Genomic DNA, 12778 nt, shown 5'->3' on the forward strand with positions numbered 1-12778 from the left:
GGGGGGACATGAAATGATAACATCCACACCCTCCTGGTTGTCCTGTATTAACCCGTCTATGCACTATGTAATCCTGACGTATGAATGAGGGTTGGGCCGAAGGTCTTGTCATTCCCAACTTTGAGATATTACTCAGTTCTGCCAAAGAGTTTGACTTTACAGCAACTTTCCTGATTTCTCAATAAAGCCTGTTAAAGGAATTATTGCGTCTGAGAGTTCCTGACAATGCTGACAGTGGGCGCTCCTCCTTTGTTGTTCAGTCGCACAGTTGAGTCCGACTCTCCGCGACCCCATGGACCAGATCATGCCAGGCCTTCCGGTCTTCCGCCGTCCTCTGAAGTTGGCTCAACTTCATGTTCGTTGCATCTATGACACTGTCTAACCATCCTTTGGAGGTTTTCAAACAGTTTTCTGTTTTCAAACAGAGGCTAGGTGGCCCTCTGGCAGCGATGCTGATCCTGAGAACTGAGGCAGATCACGAGAAGGGAGGGCAGGGAGGGTTGCCTCAGGGCTTAAGTTCTCATGACCCTTCCTTCCACGCCCAGGGAAATGCCGATCGCCACTTTGGGGTCAGGAAGCCATTTTTCTCCAGGCCAGTTTGACCGGGGATCCTGGAGGTTTTCTGCCATCTTCAGGGCGTGGAACAGGAATCACTGGTGTGTGTGTGTGTGAGGTATCGGTGAATTTCCTGCATTGTGCAGGGGGTTGGACTAGATGACCCTGGCGGTCCCATCCAACTCTCGAATTCTAAGTTTGTCCATCTGATGAGAAACCCCTCACTCCCTCCCAACAGTCCTGGTCAGAGGGAAAGCACACAGCTTGTATATATGGTGTGCACTCTGCCCATGTGCAGTGGAAGTTTAAGCTGGGGAGGGGGAAGGGGCAGGGTTCAGCATGCTCAGTTGCAAGCACGGTTGTGTGTGTGTGTGTGTAACCAGCACCCTCCCACACACCCCTCTACAAGCATGACACACGTCGAGGCCTAAAGTCAGCTTCCAACGAGCTGGTTTGGCCACCGCCTCTTCTGGCGGAGAGATCCCGGCCCTCCCTGCCCACCCCGCCCCCGGCCTTACCCAGCACGTAAATTTTGCCTTGGTGCACCGTGACCCCCAGCGCGCTCCGTCGGTGGATCATGGGTGCCACGTACGACCAGGTGCTCTTCTCCACGTCGTAACGCTCCATGCTGTTCAGCTGGTCCGTGCCGTCGTAGCCTCCCATCGCGTAGACGCAGTTGTCCAGGGCGCAAACCCCTGCGGGGAACAAGGTGGCGTTGTTACACTCGGGCTGGTGTCTCTACGGCAGGAGTCCCCACGCTGTTGCAGCCTACGGCCACCTCTGGAATCCTCGCACTAGGGAGTGGGGCACCAGTGTTCCGTCTAAGCTGAGCTACTGTGAGCTAGCCCACAGTTTTTTAGCCTCCGGCTCACCCATCTTGGTCTTGGCTCAGGAAGGAGGGCTCTAGAGGAAACTAGTTTATGCACTGGCCAAATTGCTCACTCACAACTTTAATTCAAGTCGCTCACAAAGTAGAATTCATGCTCACAAGACTCCACAGCTTAGAGGGAGCATTGGTGGGCACGGCCACAAAATGGCTGCCGCGGTGGGTGGAGCCAGCCACAAAATGGCTGCTGCGGTGGGCGGAGCCAGCCACAAAATGTCAACAAGCAAGATTATATGTAACTCTCATAGTAACTCTCCAGCATTTCAGGCAGACGCTAGGTTTAACAGGTGGCCTTTTAGAAGACGAAGAAGACATTGGATTTATACCCCACCCTTCACTACCCGAAGGAGTCTCAGAGCGGCTTACGATCGCCTTCCCCTCCCCACAACAGACACTCTGTGAGGCAGGTGGGGCTGAGAGAGCTCTCTCTTGAGGACTGCTCCTGAGAGGACAGATCTGAGAGAACTTGTGACTGACCCAAGGTCACACCAGCAGCTGCATGGGGAGGAGTGGTGGATCAAACCCGGCTCTCCCAGATTAGAGTCCGCGCTCCTCGCCACTCCACCAAACTGGCTCTCTACATGGCTGCACAAAAGCTGAATCCCAACAGTTTCCTCTCAGCACAGGCCACAGATGTGGCCCGGACCCGGGAGAGAGAGTGCCAGCTAGGCGCCCTCCGATCGCTGCGCAACCGGAAGGGACGGCCGCTGCCAGAAGAGAAGGCCAGCCCCTCGGCTGCGAGGCCACGCCCCCCGCCGCCACTCACCTGCTCCGCTACGGATGCTCCTCATCGGAGTGATCGTCTCCCACTCGTCCCGCTCGGGGTAGTAGCACTCTGCCGAGCTGAGGCGGCACGAGCCGTCGTAGCCGCCCACCGCGTACAAGAGCCGGTTCAGTACGGCCACCCCGACGCCGATCCGGCGCGTTCGCATGGGGGCCACCAACTGCCATTCGTCGCGCTCCGGGTCGTACCTGGAAGGGAAGGAAAGAGCAACCATACCATCACAAAAGCGTTTAATTAATTAATCGATTAATTAGTATCCCGCCCTCACTGCCAGGCAGGCTCAGGGCGGCTTACAGCACATGGATGAATAGAAATATGTTCAAACAGCGAGATGCATTCAAACGGTAATAGAGTTAAAAGCAGAACACGTGCAAACCAGGGCTAGCAAACGTAATACGAATGAAGGGGGGTGGCCTTGTCTCCGCATCTAGACAGTCAAATGGCCACCACAGTCTGGGTTCTTGCCAGGCCTGTAAGATATTAAGCTGGTGCGGATGTTGGAGGGCCGGGGCCTCGACGTTAAGAGGCGGCCCCTCATCGAAGGCCTGGTGGAAGAGCTCTGTTTCGCAGGCCCGGCGGAACTGTAAAAGCTCCCGCAGGGCCCTGATGTCTTCTGGGAGCTCATTCTACCAGTAAGGGGCCGCCACTGAAAAGGCCCTGGCCTTCATCACGGCTAACCTGGCTTCTTTAGGCCCTGGGAACAGGGGTCATTTCCTGCAGGAGCGCACATGCAACAAGCCCCGCCCCCCTCGGTCGGGCCACGAGGAGCAAGAAGCAGCCAGGTAAGTTGCAGAGCCCCCCCCCGGCCCGCCTTCAGGTACAAGCTCTCCCTCCTCTGTGAGGACAGATCTGCACGTCCCCCCATCCCCCATAGCTAGCAATCCAAAACCGTCCAGTGGAGCCTGAGCGGTGGGTGTTGCCTTCTGACACACTTCCGGTGATGTCAGGGGTGTGTGGCATATACAAATAAGTTAGGCTAATGAGCTCCTGCACCTCTTTTTCTACAAAATGACCCCTGCCTGGGAGGGTCAGACGGGTACGGCCGGGTGGAGCTTTTTGCCCAGTGGGGCTTCTGACTGGATGTGCAGATGAAACAAGGAATGGCAGAAATGACAGAAATGTTGAGGAGTTAACTGTTAAAGTTACATATCACTCTGACATTTTTGTAGCTGCCTCTGCCTTGGGTGGGGGCCATTTAGTGATCGCTTCGGCCTCCCGTGGTGGCCATTTTGTGGTTGCGGAATCATAGAGTTGGAAGGGACCTCCGCGGTCACATTGTCCAACCCCCTGCACAAGGCAGGGAATTCAAAAATACCTCCCCCTCCACGCCCGCAGTGGCCGCTGTTCCATGCCCAGAAGATGACCAAAAAAAAAACCATCTCCAGGATAAGCAGCCTGGAGAAAAATGGCTCCCTGACCCCAAAGTGGCGATCGGCATTTCCCTGGGTGTGTAAGGAAGGGCCACGAAAACTGAGCCATGAGGCAACCCTTCCTGCCCTCCCCTCTTCTTAACTGCCTAAGTTCACAGAATCCGCATGGCTGTCAGAGGGGCCATCCAGCCTCTGCTTGTAAACCTCCCTAGGAGGAGAGAGCCCGCCACCTCCCGAGGAAGCCCTGTTCCACAGAGGAACCTCAGAATTCCAAAGGCACCCACAGGCTCAGAAAGCTAAAGGGAATTGGCTGAACCCCGTTCATGGGCTTCCTGCCTCCGATATGTTCTCTAGGACACAGTCACAAGAATGCATCGCAACTGTCAATGATCACTTTTTTGCTTTAAGATTAAGAAGAAGAGATTGGATTTATACCCCGCCCTTCACTACCCAGAGGAGTCTCAGAGCGGCTGACAAACTCCTTTCCCTTCCCCTCCCCACAACAGACACCCTGGGAGGTAGAAGAAGAAGAAGAGATTGGATTTATACCCCGCCCTTCACTACCCAGAGGAGTCTCAGAGCGGCTGACAAACTCCTTTCCCTTCCCCTCCCCACAACAGACACCCTGGGAGGTAGAAGAAGAAGAAGAGATTGGATTTATACCCCGCCCTTCACTACCCAGAGGAGTCTCAGAGCGGCTGACAAACTCCTTTCCCTTCCCCTCCCCACAACAGACACCCTGGGAGGTAGAAGAAGAAGAAGAGATTGGATTTATACCCCGCCCTTCACTACCCAGAGGAGTCTCAGAGCGGCTGACAAACTCCTTTCCCTTCCCCTCCCCACAACAGACACCCTGGGAGGTAGAAGAAGAAGAAGAGATTGGATTTATACCCCGCCCTTCACTACCCAGAGGAGTCTCAGAGCGGCTGACAAACTCCTTTCCCTTCCCCTCCCCACAACAGACACCCTGGGAGGTAGAAGAAGAAGAAGAGATTGGATTTATACCCCGCCCTTCACTACCCAGAGGAGTCTCAGAGCGGCTGACAAACTCCTTTCCCTTCCCCTCCCCACAACAGACACCCTGGGAGGTAGAAGAAGAAGAAGAGATTGGATTTATACCCCGCCCTTCACTACCCAGAGGAGTCTCAGAGCGGCTGACAAACTCCTTTCCCTTCCCCTCCCCACAACAGACACCCTGGGAGGTAGAAGAAGAAGAAGAGATTGGATTTATACCCCGCCCTTCACTACCCAGAGGAGTCTCAGAGCGGCTGACAAACTCCTTTCCCTTCCCCTCCCCACAACAGACACCCTGGGAGGTAGAAGAAGAAGAAGAGATTGGATTTATACCCCGCCCTTCACTACCCAGAGGAGTCTCAGAGCGGCTGACAAACTCCTTTCCCTTCCCCTCCCCACAACAGACACCCTGGGAGGTAGAAGAAGAAGAAGAGATTGGATTTATACCCCGCCCTTCACTACCCAGAGGAGTCTCAGAGCGGCTGACAAACTCCTTTCCCTTCCCCTCCCCACAACAGACACCCTGGGAGGTAGAAGAAGAAGAAGAGATTGGATTTATACCCCGCCCTTCACTACCCAGAGGAGTCTCAGAGCGGCTGACAAACTCCTTTCCCTTCCCCTCCCCACAACAGACACCCTGGGAGGTAGAAGAAGAAGAAGAGATTGGATTTATACCCCGCCCTTCACTACCCAGAGGAGTCTCAGAGCGGCTGACAAACTCCTTTCCCTTCCCCTCCCCACAACAGACACCCTGGGAGGTAGAAGAAGAAGAAGAGATTGGATTTATACCCCGCCCTTCACTACCCAGAGGAGTCTCAGAGCGGCTGACAAACTCCTTTCCCTTCCCCTCCCCACAACAGGCACCCTGTGAGGTCGGTGGGGCTGAGAGAGCTCTGACAGAAACTGCTCTTTTTCAAGGACAGCTCGTCAGAACTACGGCTTGCCCAAGGTCATCCAGCCAGGTGCAAGTGGCGGAGTGGGGAATCGAACCCGGTTCTCCCAGATCCGCGCACTTAACCACTACACCAAACTGGCTCTTAGTCACCGGCCCTTAGGTAGATCCAGAGGAACCAGGCAAAACGGGCAGGCCGTATCCCGCCCCATTGTTTAGTGAAAAATCCGCCCGTTCCCCTCTTCCGCTGGTTTTTGCCCGGGGGAGAAGTCGCAGCTAAGAGGGGCGTGGGCCCTCCCCCGTCTCTCCCGGACTCCAGAGAGGACACTAGGAGATGGAAGATGCTTCCCCCGACCCCCCCTCCAACTTTCTCCGGTTCTCGCTGGAAAATGACGCAAAGCAACTGGCAAACTGTACAAAGAGTTCACGGGCTGGATTTGCATAACGTGCAGGTCTGGGTGCCCTATTTAGGAAACAAGGAATCTGGCCACATTGCCCTCCCTCCAGTTCTGGGGGGAGCACATTCGCTCCCCCCCCCATTAGCGGCTTCCAAGCCATGATCCTGTTTTCCCCTTTCCTTCCCTGCAAACAAGTTCCCTTTCCTCTTCTTACTCTCGAGTGTTGTGGATCTTCAAGAAGGCGTTCAGATGACTAAGCCAGTTGAATGAGGGCCGGTTTGGCATAGTGGTTAAGAGCACAGACTCTAATCTGGGAGAAATGGGTTTGATTCCCCCCCTCCACTTGCACATGCTGGATGACCTTGGGCAAGCTGTAGTTCTGATAAGAGCAGTCCTTGAAAAAGAGCCGTTTCTGTCAGAGCTCTCTCAGCCCCTCCTACCTCACAGGGTGTCTGTTGTGGGGAGGGGAAGGGAAGGGAGTTTGTAGGCAGCTCTGAGACTCCTTTGGGGAGTGAAGGGCGGGGTATAAATCCAATCTCTTCGTCTTCTTTTACCTCACAGGGTGTCTGTTGTGGGGAGGGGAAGTGAAGGGAGTTTGTGAGCCGCTCTGAGACTCCTTTGGGTAGTGAAGGGCAGGGTATAAATCCAATCTCTTCTTCTTCATCTTTTACCTCACAGGGTGTCTGTTGTGGGGAGGGGAAGGGAAAGGAGTTTGTAAGCCGCTCTGAGACTCCTTTGGGTAGTGAAGGGCGGGGTATAAATCCAATGTCGTCTTCTTCTTCTTTTACCTCCCAGGGTGTCTGTCGTGGGGAGGGGAAGGGAAATGAGTTTGTAAGCCGCTCTGAGACTCCTTTGGGTAGTGAAGGGCGGGGTATAAATCCAATCTCTTCTTTTTTTACCTCACAGGGTGTCTGTTATGGGGAGGGGAAGGGAAAGAAGTTTGTGAGCCGCTCTGAGACTCCTTTGGGTAGTGAAGGGCCATGGGGTATAAATCCAATCTCTTCTTCTTTTTTTACCTCACAGGGTGTGTGTTGTGGGGAGGGGAAGGGGAAGGGAAAGGAGTTTGTAAGCCGCTCTGAGACTCCTTTGGGTAAGAAGGGCGGGGTATAAATCCCATCTTCTTCTTCTTCTCCAAGGCAAGGAGCTTTTCCAGTTCTCCCTCCCCACGACACAGAATCGTCCACCACCCATCCCGAAAGTATCTTTGGAGTAACACAGAGCACTGTCCTAGGATCCCCTTATGAACCTCAGAGTTGAGTCCGATAGCGCCAGAGAGGCCGACAAGATTTTTGGAGTACGAGTTTGACAGCCAAAGCTCTCTTCGGCAGACGAAGGGAGCCATGACTCTCGAAAGCTCCTACCCAGAAAAAAACTTGTTGCTCTCTTAACGGGCTCCTGGATTCGAACCCAGCTCCCTGCGTCAAGATAGAAACTTTGACTCTCGGAAGCTCGTACCCTGAAAATCATGTGGGTCTCTAAGGTGCCCCCACAAAGAGCGGGGAAGGAAAACTAAGCCAACCAAAGTAAAAACCATATCGATGGCCCTGATAAGGCGGTTTTACTTGTATTCTTAGGACCAGTGTTCCCTCTAAGCTGATTGAGTGTGAGCCAGCTCAGAGTTTTTTAGCCTCCGGTTGACACATTTTTCTCTTAGCTCAGCTCCAGAGCAAGCTAGTTTATGCAGTGGCCAAATCGCTCGCTCACAACTTTAATGCCTGTAGCTCACCAAGTAGAATTTTTGCTCACAGGACTCCACAGCTTAGAGGGAGCATTGCTTAGGACCTAAACTGGAAGGCACATATTGGCACGATTACTATCTCCAGTATATGGAATTGCTTCTGACACAGGGCCAGGTATTTTGGCAGCCCCAGAGACAAATTATTTTTGTGTGTCATTTAATTCCAGATTGGAACATTCCAATTTCGGTCCTCGATCAGTGGTTTACTGCCTTACACGTGTAACGGGGGCTATGTTGTCTGTTGTATTCCGACCTATCTGACCTCTGAAGAAGGCTCTCGTGGGCTGAAACGTCTCAGGTCATATAAGGCTCTTTTTGTGCAGTTGTCACCAGTGTTCCCTCTAAGCTGAGAGAGTGTGAGCCAGCTCACAGTCTTTTAGCCTCCAGCTCACAGATTTTTTTCTCAGCTCAGGGAGGATGGCTCCAGAGCAAGCTAATCTACACGGCGGCCAAATTGCTCGCTCACAGCTTTCATGCCATTCACTCACAAAGTAGAATTTTTGCTCACAAGACTGCAGCTTAGAGGGAGCATTGGCGATTCTGTTACAAGGCTTTACTTGTGCCCCTACAAGGATTTTAGATGTTTTTGAAATAAACCCGTGTATTTTTGTCCATACCTGTTGACGTTGTCTTAAACATTTGGCCCTTTACTAGTTTTCTAAACTTCCTTTGGAGGTCTCTTAGGTGCTTCTGGACTGAAATTTACCAGTTGTACTGCAGACCGATGCTCCCTCTAAGCTGTGTAGTCTCGTGAGCCAAAATTTTGCTCTGGAGCCCTCCTTCCTGAGCGAAGACAAAAATCTGTGAGCTGGAGGCTAAAAAACCGTGAGCTAGCTCACACTCACTCAGCTTAGAGGGAAAACCGCTGCAGACCAAAATGCTTTCCCTTGGAAGCGCACACCCTGAAAATCTTGTTGTTCTCTAAGGCGCTGCTGGGTTCGAATCTAGCTCCCTTCATCAGATACAAGCTTTGGCTCTGGAAAGCTTATACCTCCAAAATCTTGTTGGTCTCGAACATGTTAGCGGACAAAACCATACTGCTGCAGACCAACACGTTTACCCTCTGAAACTACCATAAGGACTTTGGTCATTCAGCCTTTGCCAAAAAGGTGGTCCCTATAAGCCCACCCAAAGGGTAGAGTTTCGGGGCGCAAGTCGGGAAGCTCTGTGTCCGTCCCTCGTACGGTTTCTCCCCCTCACCTCTCCACGCTGTTATGATGAATGCACCCGTAAGAGCCACCCACTGCGTAGATCAAGCCGTCGATCACCCCCACGCCGATCCGGTTCCGGGGCACGTTCATCGGGGCGCAGGGGGACCACTGGTTGTTCATGGGGTTGTAGCAGTCAATGGCGTTGGAGTCCATGTTGCCGTCCTGGGAGTTGTTCCTCCCGCCCACCGCGTAGAAGAGCCCGCCCACCACGCAGCCGGCCAGGCCGCTGCGTGGCACCTGGAGGTCCGCCAGCCGGATCCAGGAGCCGTCGGTGGGGTTGTAGGCCTCCAGGTCGCTGAGGGACTGGCGGTAGTAGCCCCCCGCGGTGTAGATCAGCTGGCCCACCTTGGGCGCCCGGCAAGGGGCGTCTTTGGTGGGCTTGTGCAGGGTGAGGTCCTGGAAGATCTTGGCCAGGTAGTCCTTGCAGCGCGAGTCCGAGCGGAGGATCTCGCACTTCTGGAGCTGCATCTGGAGGAAGTGTGGCGTCAGGGAGTGGCAGCGCACCGCCTTCAGCAGGGCCTGGACGTAGAGGCGCCGGCTCTCGCAGTCGTACTTCACCCAGTTGATGCAGGCGTGGAAGACCTCAGACTCGCACCGCACGTTCAGCTCGTCCCGGCTGATCAGCGTCACCAGCTGGCAGTGCGAGAGGTTGAAGAACTCGTCCTGTTTGCACACCTGCAAAATGGAAGAATTGTGAGCGTGCCCGCGACCAGTGTTCCCTCTAAGCTGAGTCACAGGTTTTTAACCTCCGGCTCACACCTTTTTGTCTCCGCTCAGGAAGGAGGGCTCTGGAGCAAACTAATTTTAGGCAGCAGCCAAATCGCTGGCTCCCAACTTTAATGCCAGTCACTCACAAAGTAGAATTTTTGGTCACAAGCAATGATCCCTCTAAGCTGTGGAGTCTTGTGAGCAAAAATTCTACTTTGTGAGCTACTGGTATTAAAGTTGTGAGCGAGCAATTTGACTACTGCATAAATTACTCTGCTCTGAAGCCACTCTTCCTGAGCTAAGACAGAAATGTGTGAGCCAGAGGCTAAAAAACTGTGAGCTAGCTCACACTAACTCAGAGGGAACACTGGTAACAAGGCTCCACAGCTTAGAGAGGGAGCATTGCTTGCAACCAGTGTTGCCTCTAAGCTGAGCTGGTGTGAGCTAGTTCACAGTTTTTTAGCCTCCAGCTCACAGAGTTTGGTCTTAGCTCAGGAAGGATAGTTCCAGAGCTAAGTAATTTATGTAGCAGCCAAGTTGCTCGCTCACAACTTTAATGCCAGGAGCTCACAAAGTAGAATTTTTGGTCACAAGACTCCACAGCTTAGAGGGAGCATTGGTTGCAACCAGTGTTCCCTCTAAGCTGAGTTGGTGTGAGCTAGCTCCCAGGTTTTTAGCCTCCGGCTCACACCTTTTTGTCTTAGCTCAGGAAGGATAGTTCCAGAGCTAAGTAATTTATGTAGCAGCCAAGTTGCTCGCTCACAACTTTAATGCCAGGAGCTCACAAAGTAGAATTTTTGGTCACAAGACTCCACAGCTTAGAGGGAGCATTGGTTGCAACCAGTGTTCCCTCTAAGCTGAGTTGGTGTGAGCTAGCTCCCAGGTTTTTAGCCTCCGGCTCACACCTTTTTGTCTTAGCTCAGGAAGGATAGTTCCAGAGCTAAGTAATTTATGTAGCAGCCAAGTTGCTCGCTCACAACTTTAATGCCAGGAGCTCACAAAGTAGAATTTTTGGTCACTGTGAGAGAGAGAAGCACCCGGCAAGGGCTTACTAGACCCCCGTAACATTCGAGCCCCGCACTACTCCCAGAAGAGGGGTCCGCAATGCGGTGCCCATGGGTGCAACCTCATTTGCAGACAGTTTCCCCAGTGCCCACCGAGTGCTTACAGAAAGGGGGCGGGAGGGCCAGATGGGGCTTTTGCCCAAAGAGTAATTAACACATGGCATTCACTGCCACAAGAAGCGGTGGCGGCTACGAGCACAAACAGCTTCATGAGGGGATTGGGTCAACATGTGGAGCAGAGGTCCATCAGTGGCTCTTGGCCACGAGGTACAGAGGGAACACTCTGTCTGGGGCAGTGATGCTCTGTCTTCTTGGCGCTTGGGGGGCAAAAGTGGGGGGATTTCTGGTGTTCTGGCCCCATTAGTGGACCTCCTGATGACCCGTGAGTTTTGGCCCCCATGTGATAGACTGGATGGGCCACTGGCCTGATCCAACATTGGCTTCTCTGATGTTCTTATCACAAAGTGGGAAGGAAGCTTCTTGCTATGGGATTAAGGAGAAAAATGTGTACGTGTTGTAAGAACTGTATAGAAATGTTGATTTCTAAAAATCCATGCCTTCTCCTGTGATGTCTTTCTGATAACATGCTGTGTCTTGTTTCCAGAGAAACTTTATAATCATGCCATATAACCACACATTCTTTCACACCTCTAAGGGAAGAGGCAGACCTGATGCCTCTGCCTCGCATGCGACAAGTCACATACTAAATGAAGTAGCTAGAAGCTGGGTCACCTGACTGCAGGAGGAGTTTCCAAACTTCTAGCCATTCCTGTGCTGCAGCTATGGCAACCAACAATTGGACACACCTATGTCCACTCGTGATTGGCTGTATGGCCACAGCTGATCATGAATGGAATTGGGCTACAACTGTTCAATCCCAATGAGAGAGAGTCTCTTCTCTTCTCTGTTCCTGCTCTGTGCTTGTTTGATTGCACCCGGAAATGCTGTCCTTTGAAGAGACAAAGGACTGCTTTGTGACTTAAAGCACATGGAGTGCAAAGATGGATTTTGCCTTCAAAATCCCGTGGACTGTTTGGATGCTCCTGAACTTGGTAAATATGTATCTTTTACTGTGTAGTTAAGGCAAATCGCCTTAGGCTTGTTATTTTGGTAAACTCTGGTAGTCTGTGCTATGCTCTGTATTGAATAAAAATTATTCTGATTGTTAAATGGTCTCTGATGTTGTACCTGAGTTCCAAGCCTAAATCTTGTAGCCTTCTGCTCACCATTTAAGCTACCTTCGTAAGAGTAAAAGTGTGCATCTCTGAGTGAGTTGCTAATGTGTTAAGTTCCAGATACCAACTGAGAGTTTGAACCTCTAATCTCAGGTTGGGGGAACTAATGTAGAGGTCCTGGTGGCATACTGTTCTGAAACTAGAGAGGGTTTAGACCATCTCGTGGGTTGTTGTTTAAACTACTGTAAAAGTACAGGATTACCTCTCACCCCTGGACTGGCTTGAGGGGCGTAATCCTGTACATGGTGGCAGCTTGGGTGGGATAAATCCCTGTACAAGAATGTAAGAGAAGCCAATGTTGGATCAGGCCAGTGGCCCATCCAGTCTGTCACACAGGGGCCAAAACTCAGGGGCCATCAGGAGGTCCAGCAGTGGGGCCAGGACACTAGAAGCCCCTCCCACAGTTGCCCCCCCCAAGCACCAAGAATACAGAGCATCCCTTGCCCCAGACTGAGAGCCAGTTTGGTGTAGTGGTTAAGTGTGTGGGCTCTAATCTGGGAGAAACGGGTTTGATTCCCCACTCCTCCACTTGCACCTGGCTGGATGACCTTGGGCAAGCCATAGTTCTGATAAGAGCTGTCCTTGAAAAAGAGCAGTTTCTGTCAGAGCTCTCTCAGCCCCACCTACCTCACAGGGTGGCTGTTGTGGGGAGGGGAAGGGAAAGGCGTTTGTAAGCCGCTCTGAGACACCTTTGGGTAGTGAAGGGCGGGGTATAAATCCAATCTCTTCTTCTTCTTCTTCTATCTTGTGGCTAACAGCCACTGATGGACCTCTGTTCCAGATGTTTATCCAATTCCCTTTTATAAGAACATAAGAGAAGCCAATGTTGGATCAGGCCAGTGGCCCATCCAGTCCAACACTCTGTCACACAGTGGGCAGAAATACCAGGTGCCATCAGGGGGTCCAGCAGTGGGGCCAGAACA

General features: G+C 52.5%; 1 protein-coding gene across 1 annotated transcript in view; it reads right to left on the minus strand.

The window, feature by feature from the left end:
* Positions 1-12778, minus strand: part of KEAP1 (kelch like ECH associated protein 1) — a 25292-nt gene that overhangs the window by 7140 nt on the left and 5374 nt on the right. The window contains exons 2-4 of the mRNA XM_015425890.1: positions 8838-9523; positions 2208-2413; positions 1074-1250 (exon numbers count right to left, since the gene is read on the minus strand). Coding sequence (XP_015281376.1) covers positions 1074-1250; positions 2208-2413; positions 8838-9523 — 1069 coding nt within the window. The remainder of the gene's footprint in view (positions 1-1073; positions 1251-2207; positions 2414-8837; positions 9524-12778) is intronic.

The sequence above is a fragment of the Gekko japonicus genome, unplaced genomic scaffold (genome assembly GCF_001447785.1).
Source record: "Gekko japonicus isolate JY-2015 unplaced genomic scaffold, Gekko_japonicus_V1.1 scaffold2862, whole genome shotgun sequence".
Taxonomy (NCBI): Eukaryota; Metazoa; Chordata; class Lepidosauria; order Squamata; family Gekkonidae; genus Gekko; species Gekko japonicus.